The sequence below is a fragment of the Zalophus californianus genome, chromosome 7 (assembly GCF_009762305.2).
Source record: "Zalophus californianus isolate mZalCal1 chromosome 7, mZalCal1.pri.v2, whole genome shotgun sequence".
NCBI lineage: Eukaryota > Metazoa > Chordata > Mammalia > Carnivora > Otariidae > Zalophus > Zalophus californianus.
In genome coordinates this window covers 144348072-144371022 of record NC_045601.1, presented here as the reverse complement: position 1 = coordinate 144371022, position 22951 = coordinate 144348072, and the positions used below count along the sequence as shown (strand labels likewise).

Genomic DNA, 22951 nt, shown 5'->3' with positions numbered 1-22951 from the left:
GTCCAAAGGGGCTCCTTGTTTAAGTACCCAAGTCTGAGGCCCGAGAACCAGGAGCTCCCAGGTCAGAGGGCTGGAAAAGACGGACTTGCTAGCTCATGAAGAGAGAAAGAATTCACCCTTCCTTTGCCTTTTTGTTTCATTAGGGCGCCTAACAGATGGGTGAAAAGACATCCCCACTCTGTCCGCTGATCTCTTCCAGACACACCCTCATGGACAAACTCAGTTTTACCAGCTATCTGGGCATCCCTTGGATCAGTCAAGGTGACCCACAAAATTAGTGATCACAGAGACCGTGGCATTTGGGTTCTCAAATAAGGGCTATTCTGTGCTTCCTCGGAAGAGTTAGAATTGAGTTGAGAAATTGAAATTGAATATAGACTCTTCTGCAGAAAGCAATTTCAAATTGAGAAACACATAACAAAATTGTTACCCATGGACAGGAGTGAGAGGTAGGAAGCAGAAGCTGTTGTAGAACACCCTGACATGGCTGGGGGCCCCATCAACTATTGCTCGCCTCTCGTTTATAGTTTTGTTACCAGTAAAATAGAGTAGGAAGGTGAAGTCAGCATCGATTTGGCCTGTGAAATCTTAAAAAAGTTTTCAAGTAATGATAACTGAAAATGCCTCCAATTTGGTGAAATGCAAACTTGTAGATTTAAAAAGCTAAGAGAATTCCAAGCAGTATAGACTCAAAAGTGTTTACATCCAGACCAGTTGTAATCCAGTTTGTAAAAATGAAAGCGAAATATCTTGAAAGCAGCCAGACTTAAACGATATATTACCCACAATTCTTAAATGACAGTGGATTTCTTAGAAGAAACCATGGACCTGAGACAAAACTTTATTGATCATCTAACCCTATTAAGTTCCTTCTCGACTGGTGATCCACAGTGAGACTTTGGGGTCTCAGGAAGTATTTTCAGTTCAGACCCAATGACCATGAATCTCCAAACAGACAGATTCTATCCCTTTATCCACTCCACAGTCACCATAGTAAATGACTGCATGTCCCTCTGGGGGTGGCTGGGGGGAAGATTCTCAGCGTATGTTCTTCCCAGTGTGGTAGGGTTTCTTCATGGGGATCTATCTTCCCCATGATTCAAGGGACTGTTTCTGACATACAGATGGAATATTTTCTGAAATACCCTTTCGGTCAGGACTATGATTTCTCCTAAGTGTCCTCACATGGGAAATGGGGAGTAATGGCATTGCCACCAGCCAGAGTAATGAGTTGGGGGTCACAGGTTGGTGCACGTCCAGCCCCTAGAGCAGGACCTGGGCGAGAGTAACCACTCAGGAGACACCCACTGTTCCGCCCCCCCCCCCCCCCCGCCCCATCCCTGGCCTCTGGTACGGTACCACAGGCACAGTGGGAGTGTGAAAATGAATAAAGGAAACCTCATTTAAAGTGCAGCAGGGGGAGTCTGAAGGGGGAGCTCTCCTGCACACGGCCCTCCTCATGTCCTGCATAACCAGCAAGAAGGAAGATCCCTCCCTGCCCCAGAAACAACGCACTAACCACACTGGCAGCCAAGGAGTAATCACCACAACCTCAAACTCTTGTTCTTCTCTGATGAATCAACCCTCCCCAATTGTCTCCTAAAACCTAATAAGAGCTGATCTTTCCTTTGTCTCTTTGGACTTGTCTGTGGTGCTTCCATAGTTTGCTTGTCCTGCATTGTCATTCTTCTGCTATTCCCAAAGAAACGCATTTTGCTAATAAAACAACTAGCCATTTTATTTTCGAGATTGACATCAGTTGGTGTCAGAGAAGTGGGATCCAGAGAAGACCCCCAACAACTGCGAGGCCGGCGAGCAAACGGGGGGCAGGACCCACTGGGTCCGTCGAGCTCCCTCCACCCTGGAGTTTGAGGGTAACCTTCCTCCTGGATTCAAGTTCTGCTCATTTTGCATTGTTTGAGCTCTGCAGGCTTTATCTGGGGTCTGATCAAAAGCCTTGTCCTTTCTGTTTTTATGAAGGCATCACTTTTCCTGACCAGTACTCTTTTGTTTCTGTTTTTGAAGCTTCCTGAAGTCATCCATCCTGTTCAAAAAACACATTGATTCCCAGTGTTTTAGAAGAGCTATTGGAAAATAAGGCCCCCATAACTAAAATATCTTAGGGAATCCAGAGGCAAGATAGGTTCCATCTAACTACCTGGTCCCTGGGCCAGGCTCTTGTGTCTTTCTGGAAAAATGGGTGAACTTTTGAATAATTTAGAATTACAGTCACCATTATTAAGAGCATTCCAACTGGATGATCATTTAGGAAGTGCACTTACAAGCAAAGGCTTCAAAATTCCAAAACTAGTTTCATGGAAAGTTTCATTGCAAAAAAAGCTGATAAAAAATTAAGGACACAGGAAGTACCTAATACAAAAGACGGGCATAACTCTTACTGCTTCCTTGTAACCTCCTTTACCTGAGTACTCATTTTAGTAATCCTCTGTCTGAATTGCCCTCACAGGACCGTCAACAAAAGTCTGCCCAATTAATCACCTTACAGACACCCTTCTATTCACTTTCAAAGGAGGGTCCCAATTCAGGCCCCTCCCAGAATTGACAAAACTGAGGGATCTTTCTGGTAAACTGAATCTCTGGTAGATATCAGAGCCTGTAGAGGGGATCCTGGAAAAACTGGCAAAAGCCAGAAAAGGGTAAAAATTCTTACCACAAACAGCTTTTCTGAATCTCTGTCTGTAGCACCCAGTTGAGAGAGGAAAAGAAAATTTCACATTGTCCCTTCCTTTCCAAATCCAGACCCATTGGTTATTGATTCTTTGCCTCCCGGAGATGGCTATTACCTCCTGGCTCTTATTTTATGTCCTAAGAACTTGGCTTGGCTTTCTGCCTTTCTGCTGGAGACGCGCAGGCGGTTGGCTCTTTTCTTTGGGCTATCTTTGGGAGTGGCTCTGGATCTCGGGGAGGTAGTATTCTATGCACCCTTTTTGGGGTCCTGTCTTACCCCCAAAGGGGGTTATTCCACATGGCCAGAAATATGTACTATTTGTTCTCGCTGGAAAATGATAAGACATTTAAAATAATTTTTTTAAAGATTTACTTATTTAAGAGAATGAGAGAGAGAGAGTGTACATGAGAGGGGGGAGGGTCAGAGGGAGAAGCAGACTCCCCGCTGAGCAGGGAGCCCGATGCGGGACTTGATCCCCGGACTCCAGGATCATGACCTGAGCCACCCAGGTATCCAACATTTAAGATAATTTTGTTTTAAGTAGATCTGCGGTCAAAAGTTGGCCAGATTGGAAGCTGATATTCAGAGCCTGGTAGGAATTTTTCAAAGTCTTCCCCCCTACATTAAAATTAGAACTAGGTACCCAGAAAGAAAGAAACAAATGGAGGATAATGAAGTTGGAGAGATGGATCTATGATGTCATTTAAGTTACAGCCCAATTCTTTGAGAAATTGGGAGCTACTCTTCTTACCTTACAACTTGTGAGATGAGAAATGCACCTCTAGAGGCAGGTCACATTCTACCCATTTGCTTCCACGATTCCCAAAACCTCCCCTATTTGTCTCAAAAGGCTTGTAACCTCTTCAAGAACTCTTATCTACATCACCCCCAATTCCTAAGACTGAAGAAAAAAGGGTGGGGGAGGAAGACCTTTTAGAAGCCCCCCTGCCCATCTAGCCCACAGTTTCCATGAGGTTACTTGTCAAGGACAAATACAAATCCTCAGTGTCTTCTCCACAAATACCAGTAGAAAAAGTTTTAGCCATCTGAGCAGTGAACCTCAGTTTATTCTATCTGCCACAAAACTGCATCCAGCTGTTCTCTTATGAACTAGTGAGTTTTGCATTATTATGCCCATCTCATGGCTTAAAACTTGAAAACAATAAGGTCTCTCTGTTTGCCTCTCTCTGTAGGTTCATACATCTGTGCGATACATATGTGCTTTTTTCCACCTCCAGATGGCGCTGCCAAGATTAATTTGTAAAAGGATGGCAGGCTGGTGTGTATCTACATATCTTAAGGTTAAATCGTCAGTAGGGAGTTGGAATTTGGAGGTGGGTATGAAGAGTTTAGTGTTTAAAAGAGAGACAGAGAGATTTTCCCTAGAGAGATGAGGTGGCAAATCGTGGAGTCTGGGAAGTGACGCAGATGAATTATAGAGGTACCCTGAGTTGGGGTGGGGGAGAGAGGTGATGTGAATCAGAGGAGCTAGTTTCTCTGTGCAATAGAAGGGATGATCACTTGCTGAGAATGAAGGCATTATCGTGGAGTTGGGCGCTAAAGGGAATTGAGGGAAATTGCAAAAACTCTTCTGGGTGGATGGGAGACATCAGGCCTAATATTGCCCATAGGTTCTGAGTTTATAGACCATATAAACATCTGCAAAGCACATGGAATTAGCCTTACTTCCCTTTTATCCTCTAGGTCAGGTAAGAGTATGTGATAAAAATGGGAAAATACGGACAGAGCGATGATGCTTTACATATTCTGTCTTTTTCTAATGATTTTGTTACTGGTCCACAAGGATTGAATTATGAACTCCTCTTAAGATGTCTGTAATACTTCAACAAAGACAGAATGAAAGAGCTAGCCATTACTGCCTAATGAACTACCTTCAAAGCTCAGTGGCACATGCCAATAATTATTGATTTCATACAGGCTGGTTGGAAAAGTCATCTGACCTAGGCCGGGTTCAGCTGGGAGACGCTGCTTCCGTCTGCCAGCAACAGGGACAGCCGGAGAGCTTTTCTCTTTATGCCTCTTGGCCCCCTCCTCACACCACTGAGTGAGCTGGGGCTTGTTCTTATGACAATGGCAGAGGTACAAGAAAGAAAGTGGAAATAGGCAAGGCTTCTCTTAAGGTCCAGGCTGGGAATAAGCACACTGTTGCTTCTGCCCCATGTTCAGTGGCCAAACCCAAAGTCAAGGGACCATGTTTTTCAGTTATCTATAAAACCATTTTAAAAAAACCCACCTCAAATGCAGTGGGTTAAACACTACATCCAAATGTAGTGACTTAAAACAATGAGTATTTACTTGCTTATGATTTTACAGCTTGGGCAGGGATTGACAGAGATGGCTTGTCTCTGCCCCATGGGGTGTCCGCTAGGCTTGGAATATCTGTGATGGCTTTTTCCTTCACGTTTGATATCTCAGCTGGAATGGCTGGAAACAGCTGGGGGTTGGTCAGGAATCTCTGTGTACGCTTGCTTTCCCCATGGTCAGCCGGAGCCTCCTCAGGAAATCACAGTCTTGGACTTCTTACATGGGATCTAGCTTCTCCCTAAAGGCAAAATGGAAAGCTGACCTATTTTCTTAATGCCTGGGCTCACAAGCCCCAGAATGTTACTTTCACAGCATTCCATTGTTCCAAGGAGTTAGAAATCCAGTCCAACTTCAAGGGGAAGAGACACAGAGTCCAATGATAGGTGAGGCAGTTCCAAGGTCACTTCGCAGAAGAGAACGAGAGCTATTTCAGATCTACAGTCAACTATGGATGAAGACATACTCTCCACCCACAATCTGGGTATGGATACAGAGAGGGACCAATAATTTAATCAACTGCACAGCCTAATATAAATGTTTGTATTAAGATGATTTAAGATGATTCAGGCTGTTGTGCAGGTATATCACAATCTGGAGGATAGTGAGTCAGCATCATAAACAGAAACCCACAGTGCAGAAGTGACTCCTAAAAAGACTTCTGTTTTCTTTATCTTTGATAAAAACCAGAGGCTCTGCTAATTAACATAATGAAATATTAGAAATTGGTTTTCTTTAGTGAAATTTATCCTTGTTAATTAATTAGGATATTGGAAATATGGTCTTACTGGTAAATTAGTTGTGCCCAAGAACTGTGAATTTGATATTTAAGAGATTCTGTCCAAAGACAGTAAGAATTAAATGAGCTCTGTAGTCTTTAATGCGAGGGACAATGCCCTTGACTGGAGCCTTAAGTGTCCTCCTGTGTCCTGCTGCTGGTTTTCCCGACTCTGATAGAAGTTTGGCTGAATCCTGCCTCTGAAAACTTATTGCATCTGCCTCAGTCTTCATGAAAAGTAGGTTTTTTTGGTGGGGGGGCGGGGCAGGGGGAATCCCACCTCGTACATACAGTGAACAGACAGGTGGTTAACAGAGGTGGGGGGGGGGCGCCCGGGTGGCTCCACTGGTTAAGCGACTGCCCTCGGCTCAGGTCATGATCCTGGAGTCCTGGGATCGAGTCCCGGGATCGAGTCCCACATCGGGCTCCCTGCTCAGCCGGGAGCCTGCCCCTCCCTCTCACCCTCCCCCCTCCCATGCCCCCCGTCTCTCATTCTCTCTCTCAAATAAATAAATAAAATCTTAAAAAAAAAAAAACAGAGGTAGAGGGGGTTGCAAAATGGGTTAAGGGAGTCAAAGTCAAAATCACTACCTATTTCCTACCTCAGGCACAACAATATGCTTATTCCTGTGATGTTGTTCTACAGATTTCTGGTTTTGGGGCTCTTTATCACTCATCTTTTTCCAGGCCCAGAGAGCTGGATCGCTGAGGATGCCAGGTTCTGTTCCTCAGTTGACAAAAGCTACTATATCGTTCCCGGTTGTTGGGTCATCAGGGTATATACTTAAGTGGGCGGGGGGGATACTAGAGGTGGTGCCGCCTTCAGAAATCAGTATTCCATTGCTCCCCCAAGCTGGAACTTTAATCAGGCTGGGACCTCGTACAATTTCTCACTTTTGAGTTCCCTCTCATGGAGTTCAGTGCTTATCAGTGCAGGGAAGTGACTTGGCACTTTCTAAGTATGCGCCAGGGGCTCCCCGAGGTGATGGCCATTAGAGCAAAGTGGGAAGGCGGGCTGTCAGGAGATGTGCATAGGAGAACGCTTGCAGGAGCAGGTGAGGATAAAGAGAGAAGCTGACTCACTGCAGTACAACAGGATTCAGTCTGTAAAAGCTTTTGACATTGTTCGATTTCAAAAGCGCCCAGGAGAACGGCAAGGATACACGCTATAGAACAAATTCAAACACATCAAAGACGGTGGAATACGGTCCGGAAGAACCTGGGAAAGCAGAGAGGAAAGGGTCTCTCTCTCTCTCAAGGGAGGCAGCCCCTGGCTGGAAAATGATGCTCCAGGTGAGGATCGAACTCACAACCTCGGCATCACCCGCACACATACTGCTGTATAAGTACCGCGCGCTAACCGATTGCGCCACTGGAGCACCTGCTTTCCACTTCCGGTCACTAGCTACACGGCCTACGCAGCAAGGGCCAGCGTCTCGGCTGGGGGCACGGCCCGGGCCCCCCCCCCCCCGCTCCCCCGGAGCGCCGCCGCCGCCTCTCGCGCACCGGGCGGGTCGGGTTCGGCTGCCACCCCGCCGGGGTCACCCCCGTGACGGCGCGGGGGGCGCTCTGCGCGCGGAGACGGCGGCGACCGCTTGCAAGGCGACCGGGACAGGCAGGTGCGGACGCGCGGGCGCCCCCCGGGACAGCGCTCCTCGCGCGGCCTCCGAGGGGCTGGGGGGGGGCGCGGGGGGGGGGGCGCTGGCTCGCACGGACGCCGCTCGGCGCCTCGCTCCGGCTCTCCCGCAACCAACGGGTTGGAAACCGGAGGATGTGAGAGGCTGTTTGCTGCCGCGAAGGGATCTGCGCAACAGCCGGTGCGTAGGGAGCCCGCAGCGGCTCGCCCGCGGGCATCCCTCCCTGGGACGGGAGAGCGGGAACGATCGAGGGCAAGCGACAGACACAGGCCCAGGATGGGGTCTCTGGAGTCCCCGCTGTCTCTCTGCTATTTAAACTAGGTTTAAAAAAAAAAAAAGACCTCATACTTAGGAGAGTTTTGAGATGAGAGGATGGGGGAAGGAGCTATCCGTACGGGTGTGTGTGTGTGTGTGTGTGCGTGTGTGTGTGTGTGTACCCAGGGGGTGGGGTCTTTCTTGGGGGGGGGGCATGTGGGAGAGAGATTAGGTAGAATTCGCTGGCATTTCTATCCCAAGCACTTTCTTTCTTCTCTTAAAAAAAAAAAAAGTTACCATTTTTCATGGATAGGTGCCTAGGATTTGTCAAAACAAAAACTGTGGTGTAAGATAGAAAAATATGGAGTGGTGTGAAAGGTACTGTGTATATAAAGTTCCAAGGAGGAAAAAGAGCCCCTGCAGTCTTCTCGACATTTTTATATAGTATTTGCTCTTAAAAGGTAGATCGTCTTCCAACTCAAAGCAAAAAATTACCACCGAACGAAAGGGCACTAAACAATGTCCCACTGCCTTCAACGATACGGATAAAGGAGATTTGGGCACCGGAGGAAAAGTGTACTGAATTTTTTATAGATGCACAGACCCTGAGAAAATCCTAAGCTTTTCTTACATGGGAAATGTGTAAGGGGCTCAGCCTTGCTCCATCTTTCCTTCTTCAACCAACATGCAGAGTGTCTACCATGGGCCAAGCAGGGTGCTAGCCAGTAAGTGTGGGGTCAGAGGCATTCCATGTCTTAAGTATCATTCTGATGAAGGAAGGGAAGGGAAGTTACTTGGCACTTTCAGTGCAGGGAAGTATGTATGGTATGCAGTATGACCCACTGCACCCTTAACACAAAACTGTTTTCCACTTAACGTCTTCCCAGATAGTTTTCCCTGATTACCCTGTATTCTCTCTCGAGTGCCCTTTGGTCTTGTACAGGAATACAATCCTCCTGCCTACTCAGTATGAGAAGTTAGAACTAAGGGCATAAGCCATGGCTTTTGAGGCACATGTGTGCCAAGGAAAACAGACACTGCCGGGTGGAGATGTATGGCAAATGATACGTTTTTTTATTCTTTTTTTTAAGATTGATTTATTTGAGAAAGAGAGAGAGCATAAGCAGGAGGAGCAGAGGGAGAGAGAAACTCAAGCAGACTCTGTGCTGAGTGTGGAGCCCAATGCGGGGCTTAACCTCACAGCTCAGATCATGACCTGAGTCAGACACTTACCTGACTGAGTCACCCAGGAACCCCTCATTTTTTTAAGTCATCTCTACACCCAACATGAGGCTCGAACTCAAGACCCCAAGATCAAGAGTCACATGAGTGTGACTGAGTCAGCCAGGTGCTCCTGGGAAATGATGTGCTTTTTTAAAAACAGGGGCAGCAGGGTAGGATTTCACCTTTTCATCGGAAGGCAGAGTTCACCCTTATGATGTCACTGAATGTTCCTACCAATAGGGACACAGGAGAGGACCACAAGGTTCTACTCTGGAAGAGAAGCTTAGGATGACCTCAATGTAAAAAGGTGCTGTAGAGAACAGAGCGCAATCAAAAGATGAACGCTGAAACAGAAAGATTAAAAGAATAAGAGGAAATGTAAACTGGCATCATTAGCACAGGAGAAGGGGGAGAAGGGGCTATGATTTCTGGGAAGTGACCGTGGCAGGGAATGCTGAGCATCAGAAACAACCTTACTTCTCTTGCCATCACCGAGGCATGCATTTGGCATATGCCATTTTTTCCCCCTTTCTATTAACAATGAATTATTCGCAGAGATCCTCCCGCATTTGAAGCACGGGGCTAAGTGTGATATCAGGGAGGTTACGTCAGGGCTACTGTCCTCCAGGGACTTCCAGGCCAGGTGGTGAGACAGGGCACCCAGACACCCAGGACTCATGGGGGTCTTTAAGAATGGGGAGAAATCCCAAAGGAACTGAGAAAATCGAACGCGTTTACCTTCCCCTCACATGTTTTCCAATCAGCGCCCTTTTGTGTGAAGTGTGGGATCATCAGACCATACTGCGTTCTCATCCCTGTGGGCACGGTCACCGGCTCGGCCCTGCTGTGGGGGGCTTGGAGCCTCTCCACCTGCGTGAGGAGAGATGCCAGGCAGCTCCCAGCCCCCTATGCTGTGCTCTCTTCTCCATCTGGACTGGTGAGGTCACGGGGGGGGCAGGGGGGGGGAGTCCTTCATCAAAATCAAGTTGGTTCTCTTCTTCCCAAGAATGGTCAGCCTCTCTTTCCGCCCCATCGCTCTCAGCAGGAACAGTGGCTTGTTTCAGAATGGGGGTGGGGGGCAGGGTCAGGATTTTAGGGACACCAGCCCAGCTAGAATCTCTATTCTAGAACCACCTTCTAGATCTTTTTGCAGCTTCCTCTCCCTCCATCCCTCTGCTTCCCACCAGCCCCCATTAGTTCCCACTGTAAAGTCTCTGCGCTGCTTCTTTAGTATTCTGGGGATTCAGACCCAGGAAGGAAGGGGGCCTAGAGGGAGCCACTGGCCTTTCTCCCCTCTCCCTCCCGAATTCAGCCTACTTCACCTTTGGTCGAATTTTCCTGATCCAATTCTTCTCTCCTTTTTCCTGAGCTTTTATACTCCTGGCCTTCCCTCAATCCCTTCTTGATACCTGGGGGAAACAGTATTTTGTCTTCACAATCACCTTCTTCATCCTAGGTAAGGGACGGGAGGAAGAAGATCCCCTTGACCATCCTGGCTCTGGGCTGGGGTGGTGGTGTGCTGGGCAGAGCCTCTTAGAAACCGGTCGGGGACGACTAAGGAAAAAGGTAATCCAGTGCAAATGAAAGGAGAGAAACAAAATGGGGGAGCTAATGTAAGTAAGGTCTTGGGACTTCGCCCTAAGGCTATAGACTAAGCTGGACCAGGCACGTTGTGGCACTTTTTCCTGACAGGTGTCTGTGTGTTCTTGGCATGGCTGCTACGAAGTCTGTATATTTTGAAAGAAACTAGCTCACACAAGGAAGAGAAAATCATGTTTCTCTACTCATCTTTAATCCCCTTCGCTCAGCACCACGCTGGTTTTCTTATCTGGTGAGTGCTCCTTGGGGCTTTGGGAGTTCTTGGGGGTAGGTCCTGAGTCCAGAACCGTATCTGTGGGTTTCCACGCTTTCCCTTGAGTGCTGTTAGTTCCGGGCACAGATTCAGTGCAATGACAACTCCTTTGTTCACTGCACCTGCCCCTACTCTATAATGTTAGAGTTTTGCCTTCATAGAGGACCTAGAATCCATTTCTTCCGAACATTCTGTAAGAACCATGTCTTGGAGGCGAGAGGGAATTTGTAAAATAGATTATAGTAAGGCCTGGGGCGGGTGGACGAAGGAAATGGGAGGGACCGAGGAGTCTGCCCTTTGGGTTCCTACACCACACTCCCATTGGTGAAGCCTGTTTTTAAAAATTTAGAATTGTTAAATTTCTTTTTTTTTTTAAAGATTTTATTTATTTATTTGAGAGAGAGAGAATGAGAGATAGAGAGCACGAGAGGGAAGAGGGTCAGAGGGAGAAGCAGACTCCCTGCCGAGCAGGGAGCCCGATGTGGGACTCGATCCCGGGACTCCAGGATCATGACCTGAGCCGAAGGCAGTCGCTTAACCGACTGAGCCACCCAGGCGCCCGAATTGTTAAATTTCTTAACATATGTCAAGTACCATAGTCACTTCATCTTCAGTAGGATCATTCTCTCATCAGGAATTTTCTGCTTCGTCAGCTCCCATCACTGTTGGCTTCGGTGAGTTTTACAGCAACCAATCCGAGTGGACCCAGGCAAATACGAGCGGCCAGTGGGAACCCAGTCACAATGGTGGAGAAGCCTGGGAAAAGACGGCTAGCCCGACCTCAGGGATAGTGAGAAGGCTAACTTTTAACAGAAACATCGTGTCCAGCCTGTGATTCAAGACTTCACAGCTGCTCACACACTCCTGTTTAATCCCTGTGTAAGACTAGAAGGAGTTGCCCGTTGCTAATCCTTGTTCAGATATGGGTTCAGACTCCAGGAGTTTAGGTTTTCCTAAGAGAGAAGACACACTTGGGGTGTGGGGACGGATGAGTGTGCTTTGGCTCTTGGGGACTTGGAATGAAAACCTTCCTCATCTTGAGGATTCCCTAGCGCAACCCCCCCCCCCCCCCCCCCCCCCCCCCCCCCGCCGCCGATGTTCCTGGTCTCCTGGAGGTAGTTCCCTAGAAGTAACCACAGCTCTTTCTCCACCTGTGAATCCTGAGCTTTGATAAAAATCCTCAGCCCTCTGGAAATTTCGTGAATGGAATCTTTTCACTATTTTATTATTCAGGACTCTTCGTTGCAGGGAACAAAATCTTATCCAAACTACCTTCAGTGATGACAAAAGGCTGAATTTGTTGGAAAGATGCAGGGGTAGCTCATAGACTCAAAGGAGGTCCTGGTAGAATCAGGGCCACCCAAGGGACTTTGGGGACTAGAACCTGGGGCTCATTTCCTTCACGATACTTTTTTTTAGTATTCAGTGAAGGTCAGTGGAATTTCCTGTTCCATAAATACAAACATTATCCTAAATTCTCCTTGCTCATCACTTTTGATGAATCACCAAGGCCTATCCTTTCCACCTCAACCAGACCTCTGCTCCCCTTTCGGAGCCCTCCTCACGCTCAGTGGCCGGAGCAGTCCTTGTCATTTCTGCCCAGACTGTGGGGTCTCCAAACGTGGCTTCTCCCCCACGGCAGTCTTCCGCTAGTGGTGCCTGGTTCGGTCTTCCTAAGGCACAGAACTGACGATGTTCTCCTTAAATGGTTCCATTTTACAGACCTCTGGGTGTCCCGGCAGGTTAAGCATCTGCTCTTGGCTCAGGTCCTGATCCCAGCCAGAGTCCTAGGATCAAGTCCCGCGACGGGCTCCCTGCTCCGAGGGGAGCCTGCCTCTCCCTCCGCTTGTGCTCTCTCCCTGACAAACAAATAAGTAAAATTAAAAATAAATAATACTAAATAAATAAAATTTGAAAGTACATATTTTGCCTTCTTCTTGCCCTCAGGATAAATTCCTTATCTTGATAAATAAAGTTATTTACAAGTTGGCACCAACCTATCTTTCAAAATGTTTTAATTTTTTATTATGTGCACATCATACATGCAAAGAAAGTATTAAAATGTACAGGACATGGGTACCTTTCCAGCCTCTTTTCCAGCCGCCCCAGTTCCTTTCTCCGGGCCGATCCAAACTGGGTCTCCCGCATGAGACTGCTTCCATCAAGGATGCCAGGCACCTTCTGCAACTTTTAATCTTGCACAGCCTGAGACCTTGGCCCTGTATTGCCTTCTTCACAAGGTCCAATTTGTTTCTCCTTCGAGACTAAGCTCCGCTGTGATCTGGTCAGGGAGAGCCTCCCCCAACTTCCCCTCCAGAGTTCATTGCTTGGCTTCCACACTGCTCACACATTTTCTTCTTAATTTCTGGGGTAGCACTTCTCCTGTTTTATTGTAATTACGAGTTTAGATTGGTCTCTCTGACTAGATATTAGTTCCTTGAGAAATGAGGATAAAGGTTTATCTGGGAATCCTTAGGGGTTCACATTTTGCGTGGCAAATGAATAAACAATAAATGCCTTTTGAGTTATTGAGATGAGATTTTAGAAAGCAGGGATGGAATTGGACATTGCTTTTGTATATGGAATAAAACATTGCCACGTTTTAGTGGCAGCTGAAATATCGGCCAGGCCGTGACCTGTGTTCTGTTATTTAATCTCACAGCGAACCTGCAACGTGACGATCGTCCTCATATTGCAGACAAGGGAATGCGGTGACTGAAAACTTAATTTGTCCAGATTTCACAGAGCTAAAAAAAAAAAAAAAAAAGGCAGAGTCAAGATTTTAACCTGGGTCTCTCGCTCCACCTGCTCTTTCTTTCCACATCAAGTTTCTTCTCATGAACAATGATAAGAATAGAGAGTAAAATTAAGACAGGAAATGTTAAACCGCGATTATGCCGGAGATGAGCCGACCGTGATAATGAAACAAATTTAAAATATCGACAGCTATAAAGACACTGCAAAAATAAGTGTGGGAACCACTGAGAGACACATATGTTATAGACCAATGTAGATGGCATAAATTACTGATTTCTGGAACTAATAATTTCAGACTCCTGCTCCACCCCGGAGAAGCACATGGAGGCCATGGTTTCGGGTTGAGCACCAGCGCTGGGCTCTGTGTTGCCTACAATAGCCTCTGACACTTCAGGTCTAGAAAGCGTGGGGTCATTTTACGGTGCAGTTACAAAGATCTGTGATGTATGGCATTATTAACAGCCACAATTCTACAATTTCAATGTCAGATTCCATATGTAATCATGTATAATTAATGTCATATGCAATTCATGTGCTTGCACTGAATACAGTACTGAACACAAACTATAGGTCAAATCCCTTCTTTGAGGCTCTGGAAGGATCTGGAAATCTAGCTAAGGTCTAATGTAGGTTAATGTAAGCTCTCAGCTCTTGAACATGCTTAAAAAATACTTATTTCATTTGATTTCAAATATGGGGCTGGAGCAGAGTACAGCAGCTAATACTGCTTGGCTAAGGCACTCGCTGTCCCCAGTACCACGGCCCCCAGGCCTCCTTTCCAACAGAAACATATTTGTATTCACATAACCTTCTATATACTTCCTTGGCTTTGGAGGAGATGGACCCCATTCTCAGGTCCAAATAAAGAATTATGATTGACCAAATCAGTCACAGTGGTCCTACTCTGGGAAATAATTGGATTAGGTGAGTGTGTGATGCAAATCCAGCCAGTGTGGGGGAGATCCACTGGGAGCGTATAGGAGAAGTTGCCCTCAACAAAAGACACCAAAAAGAGGCCTGTCTGCTTTTTCTTTTCTCCGGGACTTTAAGATTGTGAGAGTTTGAGGAACTGCAGGGAAACCAGCTGCAGTATAAGATCCGTAAGTTGAGAAGGACAGAGTGCAAAGAATTGTTTAGAATGTGGGTCCTGATGGATCCGCTGAATGAACCAGGCATGTAGCTTCCCTACCCTCTGGACTTATTATGCGCGATAATACAACCATTTCGTTGAAGCCAGTGAATGTTACAGTTTCAGATGTTGTGATCTATTGCTGAATTTCCCGTTACCGGGGACGGATCTTCAGAGGTAGATCTCGTATAGGTTTTGTAATAAGCCTTGTATAAGCATTATGTTCTAGATCCTCCTGATCACTGGCATCAGGAAATCTCAAAACCAGCCACATAAATGGTGTGAAAAATGTCAATCTGTTGTGCATCTGGTTCACCAAGCTTTCTCTTTCATCTCATCAGACTAGGCAGTCTCTTCACTTCGGAGGAGGCCTACTTCTCAGCCACTAGCTCGGGCCCAGCCCTACTGTCCGTCACTAGCCCAGCCCCAGCTCCTGAGCACAGAAGCCGCCGCCGTGCACCTCCAAGCTGTGCTCAGGGGTCTAGAAGGCCCCTGCCGGACAGTCCTCCGCTGCTCTCCCATTTAAACATCAGGGTTAAAGTGGCATGGAGTCACAGACCTGGGATGCCTACCCACACCGCAAGCTAGGCCTTTTTCCTGATGCTCCCAGGCACTTGTCTCAATTCTTCATGCACGCAGACTTTTAGTGGAAAATTAGTTCTTGTAGACACTGAAGGTGCTGCCCTCAAGGAAAATACAGTTCAGCGAGGAAGGCCGCTGAGCCAACAGCAGTTTACAACACAATGCCACAGTTGATGGGTGTGCTGTGCACCTAGGAATGTAGGAAAGAAAACCCAGACTGGGTAAGGATTAGTCCCATTAGGTTTGCAAGAGCGTTTCCTTACTCCATCTGTTCCTGCTGGTCTCTGATTCCCGGTTTCCTTCAGTTCTCCAACAGCTAAGCCGTAAAAACGCCATCATCTGGGGCTTGGCGGGTCCTTCACCACGAGGTCAATGACCTGAGGTTGGCAGGATATTGAACTCATGAGTCTTCAAGATCGACCACAAATCTTTACATTCTCTCAGCTGGGAAACTGGAGAGCAGAAAAACCAGAAGGGGGCCGAGTGCACATGAGCCACATCCAGGAATTGGGTGGTATAAAAATGCACACTCCTCATAAAGACTAATTAATGATGCTTTAGAAGGCATTGTCTTCCACAGGGCCAGTGGTGCAATGGATAACGCGTCTGGCTACGGATCAGAAGATTCCAGGTTCGACTCCTGGCTGGCTCAGGCCCTCCACTTATTTTGGGGGGAAAAGGGGGTGGTATGCTGTGTTATTTATAACCAACGTGGATCAAATATGATCAAATATCAAAATCTGAAGCTGTTTTATTATGAGGAGGGCCTCCTAAAAGTTGCATTATAACTGTTGTTCCATCACCACACCCCTGAGAAAGATTGAGGGAAGATGAGGCGTGGTTGGGAAAGACATACAAAGGAGTAAAACCAGAATCTGGCACAAATTGACTAACAATATCTTCTACACCAGCCCATTTTGCATGAAAAAGTCTCCCGTTCGAGAACGCTTGCCTCTTTGTTAATGCTCTCTTGCGAATTAACAGAAGCCTCAGAGAACCCTGCTTCATTTCCTCCAGGGTTCAGCGGTCCAAGTCCACGCCCAAACAATCGACAGCGATGCAGTAACCGACAGAGGGAAGCTGCGGAAGGATGCGGGCCACGCGGCAATCACGGATCAGGAGAACAAACCTCCCGGAGGGAGAAGCGGCCGGTAGGCGATGAGCCCTTCACACAGCGACAGGGACGACCTGGATCTCGTGTGTACCAAGGCACCAGGGTACGGGGCTGGGCTCGGCTGGGAGGAGGTGGCGGCCCAAAGTGCAACGGGGATCCCCCCGCAGGTGTCCGCAGGGCAGCCACCCCACGCGGCGCCGTGCACCGCTCCGGCTCTGCGCCTCCAAAGTGACAGGTCCCGGTGGCTCCCGCCGCGAGCGCTCGTCCCGACCGGGGGTCACGGACGCACACGCGAGCGGGCCAGCTGACAGAAGAAGGGCAGAGACCAGATCCTGGCCGGTTCAAGGACGAATTTTTCTCTCCTAGTGTGAGACCGACGGTGGAAGAGTGCGGGAGGAGGCCGAGAGAATGCAGCCTCAGGAAAGAGAAAAGGGTCTGGGGTCAGCGGCTCCTTATCCTGGCTGTGCTGTGGCCTTGTAGGATAATGTTGCCCAAACTTTGCCTTTTAAAGTTTGGAAGAGGATGGGCGCCTGGCTGGCTCAGTTGGTTAACTGGGTGGCTCAGTTGGTTAAGCGACTGCCTTCGGCTCAGGTCATGATCCCGGGGTCCTGGGATCGAGTCCCGCGTCGGGCTCCCTGCTCTGCTTCTCCCTCTGCTTCTCTCTCTCTCTCTCTCTCCCTCTCTCTCTCCCTCTGTCTCTCATGAATAAATAAATAAAATCTTTAAAAAAAAATAAAGTTTGGAAGAGGAGATACATTCCTGGAGGCAAAACTCAGACGCCACCACCCCACTGCCCAGGGAGCCCCCGGGGAGCCCCGCCAGTGACGACCGCTGTTAATAGCACTGGTGTGTCCCCTGCAGAAGGAAAGTATTTAGGAATCTGCACTGGCACTGCCTTCCTACCAATCCTACCAAACTCATTGGTACCAGACCTCCCGGGGTACTCACCTGCGCTCTGCTTTGGAAGTTCCTAGCAAGGTCATGGCTATCTCCAGGTCCCAGATCACTAGAAGGTCATGGATGTTAGCAGTGCACTGTAACCAATGGAACTTTAAGAAAACCAGCACCTTAATCAGATCTCTCAGATCTCTCAAGTGGTTCCCTGAATGGTGAATAATAATCCACATTCTAGAGTGACTCCACCTTCCCCTTCAAATTCATTTAGAAGCCTAGAAGACTTTACCTTTTTATTTTTAGCCTAAAACGTCAGTCACCATGAAACCGCGGTAGGAAAGTTCAAATGTCATCTGCTTAGCGTGATGGCCCCAGTTACATTGCAACGCACCCTGCCACCCTATAGCCTGACCTACTTCCTGCTTTGTCTCCACAGTACCTGGATGACCCTCGGAGGCTGACTGACAATAAACTTTCTTCTTTTTCCCCTCTCCCAGACTGTCAGGTTGACCACCGCCAACAAACATGCACCTTCCGCCCCTTTGCTCCCGGATTCTTGCCCAGTTCCCAGTCTGCACTCCACCTGTTTTTCCAAAAGGGGCAAATTTTCATTCTCCTGAAACGTGCATCAACTTTGGACCGCAGTCCCAAACCTGCTGTTTGTAAAAGGGACTGTGGGAGTCTATGTTTTCTTAACGTCTCTGTTGATTGGAGTCATTTTGTTCTTGAAACAGTAAGTTGATTGATGTTTTGTACACAGGAAAATAAACTCACTTTGAACCCCCACATTGGTATCTTCAGACGGGAAGAGGAAAGTTCCACCCATCACCCTGCCGGACTGAGTTGTTGCATCAAAACTGAGCCCTAATTCCTCCTCCCGGGTGCCACGCCGCCTTAGGGAATGCCGTTTCTCCGCATCAGTACCTCCCCATATAATTCAATATGAGATCAGATTTTGAAAGGGTTTCTCACCCAAGGGCCACGGGTCAGTGCGCCCTAGCAGCTATCCCTGGGTCCCAGGAGGCACGCTGACCCCCCACCCCCGAGCCTAGGAGCACACAGTAGGCCCTCAAATGAGGATCTGTGTAGTGAATGAAGGTGTCTAACTCACAGAGTGACTGTTCAGATTCTCTGCCCTGACCATTCTGATATGCTCTGACCCTCCTCCTGGCCTTTGCACTCAGCTCTTAGTTCCGGCCCCCTGTTGGAGTGGTGCTGAGATGCAAATTCAGTTACAGTCCACACTAAATTCATTTACCAGCAAACTTAGCTAAAGAGACTGTCCAAATACTTTATTCTGGCACCCAAAGCCATTCATGAAGATGGCTGGCCTGTCCAACAGCTTCACTCCTGGAATTTTATCCCATGTGGACTCTAGAAAAATAAGTCATTCTTAATTTACCTTCAAAACCTGTTCTTTCATTTTTCTGAGACTTCGCAAAATCCCTTGAGTAAAGGGAATCTCATCCTTAAAACGTTAAGTGTGGGGGCGCCTGGGTGGTGCAGTCGGTTAAGTGACTGCCTCTTGGTTTAGGCTCAGGTTGTGATCTCATGGTTGTGGTCTCGGTCGTGACATTGAGCCCCATGTCAGTATCAGCCTCCCGGCTCAGCGTGGAATCTGCTTGAGATTCTCTCTCCTTCTCCCTCTTCCCCCCTACTCACGCCCTCTCTCTTGAATAAATAAATCTTAAAAAAAAAAAAATAGTTGTGGGGCACCTGGGTGGCTCAGTTGGTTAAGCAACTGCCTTCGGCTCAGGTCATGGTCCTGGAGTCCCAGGATCGAGTCCCAGGATCGAGTCCCAGGATCGAGTCCCACATCGGGCTCCCTGCTCGGTGGGGCGTCTGCTTCTCCCTCTGACCCTCCTCCCTCTCATGCTCTCTGTCTCTCATTCTCTCTCTCTCTCTCTCTCGCAAAAAAAAAAAGTTGTGAGCACTGCCTTGAGTGAAGGTGGAAAGAGAAAGAGAACAATAAATTGAGAAGACTCAGATTTTCTTTCCCCTTCTTATCTGATTTGACAGCCAGTGCCCAGAAAGAAGCACAGAAGTTTTTCTCTATATATTTATTCTGAATGGAACAAAACCCAGCTTCCAGTCAAAGCCTCAGATTCCGTTTCGGGGCAGAGGGAGTGAAAGCAGAAGATTCCAGACTACCATACTCAGATTCCCACTGATGGGATGCAGTCACAGCCAGAACCCTGTATGATCATGCAGGCCACTAAGAAAAGCCGATGACTTCTATTTCTTAGAAGTTCATCATGGCAATTGCTTTCTCACTGAATCAGTAAGAGCTCCGAAAGGCGTACCGGAGGATTGCAAGGCAGAAACGAGTATTCAAAAATGTCACGGGTGGAGTTACCTTGCTTCCTTCCAGGCTGTGCCCATTTACCTTGTCCATTCCAGAAAACCAGAGGGTCTCACAGCTGCCGTGTTGCCTTGGTTTAAGAAAGGTTCCTCCTGGAATTTACCCTATGAAAGAACGACCCAGAGGAAAGCTTTTCCCCTCCGTGTCACTAAGGTCTGAAGAGGCGACAGCTGAGAATAGCATCATCCTAACTCTAGACACTGAGAGGGTTGAGACCGGCAACCTGTCCAGAAGCTTATCCTCTAGAGGAAATAGGGGAAATAAAAATTTAATATCCTTCCCAAGGACAGAATTTTATAAAGAAGATGGAGGGAGAGAGATAGGGAGGGCCTTGATTCCGCTGGAGAGGTCCGGGAAGGGCTCTCTACAGCAGTGACATTGGAGTAATGGCCTCAGGGATGAAAGAGTCAGCCGTGTCCAGTCTGGAGCAAGAGCGGGAAGGCAGACTCGAAAGGCGACACGCGCCTCCGTGGGCAGCAGGAAGACAGCTCCTCGGCACAACCAAGCACGGGGTCTTCCTTTTCCTCAGTTCTCCAGACGGGACTTCACAGTCCCAAAGCCGTCTTGGGGCTCCGAGGATCCACTCCGCTCCCAGAAGGCCCTTGCCAGGACCGCATGTCGGGCTCCTGGTGTCCCTAAGGCTTAGGCCTCCAGGCGAAGAAGAGGAAAAGCTCAGTGTGGGATGAGCTCAGCCCACGGTGGCTCAGGACCTTCCCGCCCTCGCGCCCTGGCTCAGACTCTCACTAGATCCTTCAGCTGGCGGCGAAGGCACTGCCTTACAGCCCTTCCGGCTGGGCATTTACAGTGTGATCCAGTCAATCTGCAGCTCGCTGGGGCCCTAGAGAAAAATCTGTCTTGGGGCACAGGTATGGCCTTGGAAAAGGTCCTCATCGCTTCTGTTTAAAACGTAGTAGGCCATCCGGAGCCATTTGTTCCGGGTGTCATTAAAAAGCGGGCGCGCTACAGCAATGGGCCCAGGCGGGGGGTGATGACCACCTGTAACCGCCTGCCACCCCCACCCCGTCCCTGATCTGCCTGCGGGGTTTTCTCTCGGAACCCTGGTAGGTGTCAGAACCCTCGGTTCCGTCGCTCTCGGGTTTTATGTAATCTCTCCGTGCCGCCCCGTGCAGAGGCCTCGGGTCCACACATTCTCACCTGGACCTCAAGTCCCCAGGAGTCAGGCTTTCCCCTTTCTTATTTCCCAGGCTAAACCTTCGCATAAATCTCAGTCTCCAGGAGCCGAGAGCCGCTCCTGCCACCACTGAAACCGGCTCCTCTCGGTCGGGAGAACCGGGAATGGGCGTCCGCGCCGACCCCCCGGAACTGGCGGCGCGCAGCCCCCCAGACAGCAATGCCCCTCCCGGCGCGGCTGGGAGCGCCTCCTCTGTCCCCGGGCTCCCCGTCCTACCCGGCTTTCGTCCCCTCGGCTCTTCCCCGCCTTCCTCCACCTCTTACAGCCCACCCCTCGCGGTGGGATCCAAGTCACTGCCTCCCCGTCCTGTGTGCGCCCATAAAGAAAAAAAAAAAAAAAAACAACCAACAGATCCAAGGTCCGTTATTATCCAGATTTAAACCTGCGGTCCCGCGGGAAAGCCCCGCGGCTGCCATCGGGTCGTGGAGACCGCGCCGCCAGCCGGGGACAGGAGCGCGCGGAAGCGGGCACAGGGCGGGCCGGCGCGCGGGGCCTCTCCCGGCCAAGTGCGCGCGCTCTGCGGCCCCGCTCCAGCCGCCCCGCGCGCTCCGAGGCCCTTCGGTTTTAATTCAAATACTCAACAGGCCTCGCGCCCCCCCACCCCAAGCACTTGCCACAGCCGTGCGGGCTCGCTTCTCGCGGGCTTCCCTCCTCTTCTCCATCCCGCACGGTTCAGCAGCCTGCACTCGGACGCAGCCGTGCCTCCCGGCGCCCTTCTGCGAGAGCGCGTCGTGGGTCTTGCCGCGACACCCGCTCGGCCCACTTTCCCGACGGTGAACGCGTACCTCGGACGCAAGAAAAGGCTCCTCGCCCAGCGAGTTTCCGTAGTGTAGTGGTTATCACGCTCGCCTAACACGCGAGAGGTCCCCGGTTCGAAACCGGGCGGAAACAGGCGGTTTCTTTTGCCTCCACAGCCCAGCACGGTCCCCACCGCCTGCTCCCGGAGGCCGCAGCCGCGCGGAGCCCGCGGTCCCCACCCCGCGAGCGCCCGGCCTCCCGAGACCGCAGCCCCGCGGGAAAGTGCGCGCTCCTCTCCCGGAAAACGTGCGACGGAAAGTTTTGGCGGCACCAGATCTTTCTGTCGGCGACTTTCTCCCCCTTCCCTCCCGCAGAGGACCCGGTGACCGCCGCGCCCTTGCCCGGGGCCGTCTGGAGAAGAGGCGCTTTGCGCTGAATCCTGTTCTGCGTTAATGGCCTTGACTTGGGGCTCTGTGTTCTTGGCCACCAGAAACAGTGACTAATGAAGCGGAGACCCGCTCATCTGCTCCCGGAGGGAAAACTGGCAAAGGCCCAGGCTCCGGTCAGGGAATTAGCTCAGCTGGTAGAGCGCTCGCTTAGCTATGCGAGAGGTGGTGGGATCGGTGCCCACGTTCTCCAGATTCTGTCCGCCCTCGGCTTTCTAACCCCCTCAGGAACGTGAGAAAGGGGCGGGCGTTTTCAACACAGTAGCGTTTTGGCCGTTGCTTTGAATTTTGACCTATGGGAATGGACAAGACAGGGCTAGTGACGGCCCTACAAAACGTAGGTATGTAGACTGCCAGTTTATAGTAAATAAAGTCTAGTTTCTTTGGAGAAGATGGGATCCCAAAGGATGAGGCATACCCACTTGCTGTTTTTCTCCACGTGTCCCCCTGCAGCCTGGCCCTAAATTCAACACAGTCCCGGAAAGTGCAAAACACATAAATCAGATTCAAGAGTTCAGTAAAGCTCAAGAAGGATAAACCCAAAGAAAAATCACGTCTGGACACATCACAATCAAACTGCTAAAAATTAAAGAAAAGAAATTGAAAGCTGCCAGAGGACATGAAAAGGTGTTGCGTGTTTGTGGATTTATCAGAAACCACAGAAGCTAGAAAGAAATGGAGGAATATTTTTTTAAATGCTGAAAGAAAATAATCGTCAATCTGAAATTTTTATCTGTAGCGAAAATATCCTTCAGACATAAAGGTGAAATAATACATTCTCGCTTGAAAGCACACTGAGAAAATTCATTTGTAGCAGAACAACTTTAAAAAAAAAAAAGATTTTAGACAGCAGAGAATTGATAGGAAATTTGGAACATCAGAAACGAAGGAACAACAGCAGAGTAGGAAATATCTGGGTAGATACAATAGACTGTTATTCTCTGGAGTTCTTTAAAATTTTTTAAAGTCAGCTCTTGATG

General features: G+C 49.0%; 1 protein-coding gene and 3 non-coding genes across 4 annotated transcripts; 3 read left to right on the top strand and 1 right to left on the bottom strand.

Moving 5' to 3' along the window:
* Window positions 1-7070: 7070 nt before the first annotated feature.
* On the top strand, window positions 7071-19489 carry LOC113926901 (translation initiation factor IF-2-like). The gene is made up of 4 exons (XM_035728353.1): window positions 7071-7606; window positions 9670-9842; window positions 10598-10736; window positions 19253-19489. The coding sequence occupies exons 1-4, from the start codon at window positions 7071-7073 to the stop codon at window positions 19434-19436; spliced, it is 1032 nt and encodes a 343-aa protein (XP_035584246.1). The 3' UTR covers window positions 19437-19489.
* Window positions 7075-7168, bottom strand: TRNAI-UAU. Its single transcript has 2 exons — window positions 7131-7168; window positions 7075-7110 (listed from the first exon to the last, which is right to left on the bottom strand). It is a non-coding gene; the product is annotated as a tRNA-Ile (tRNA).
* TRNAR-ACG lies at window positions 15805-15877 on the top strand. The gene has a single exon. It is a non-coding gene; the product is annotated as a tRNA-Arg (tRNA).
* A 2116-nt stretch (window positions 19490-21605) lies between the features above and the next one.
* TRNAV-AAC lies at window positions 21606-21678 on the top strand. The gene has a single exon. It is a non-coding gene; the product is annotated as a tRNA-Val (tRNA).
* Window positions 21679-22951: the final 1273 nt, after the last annotated feature.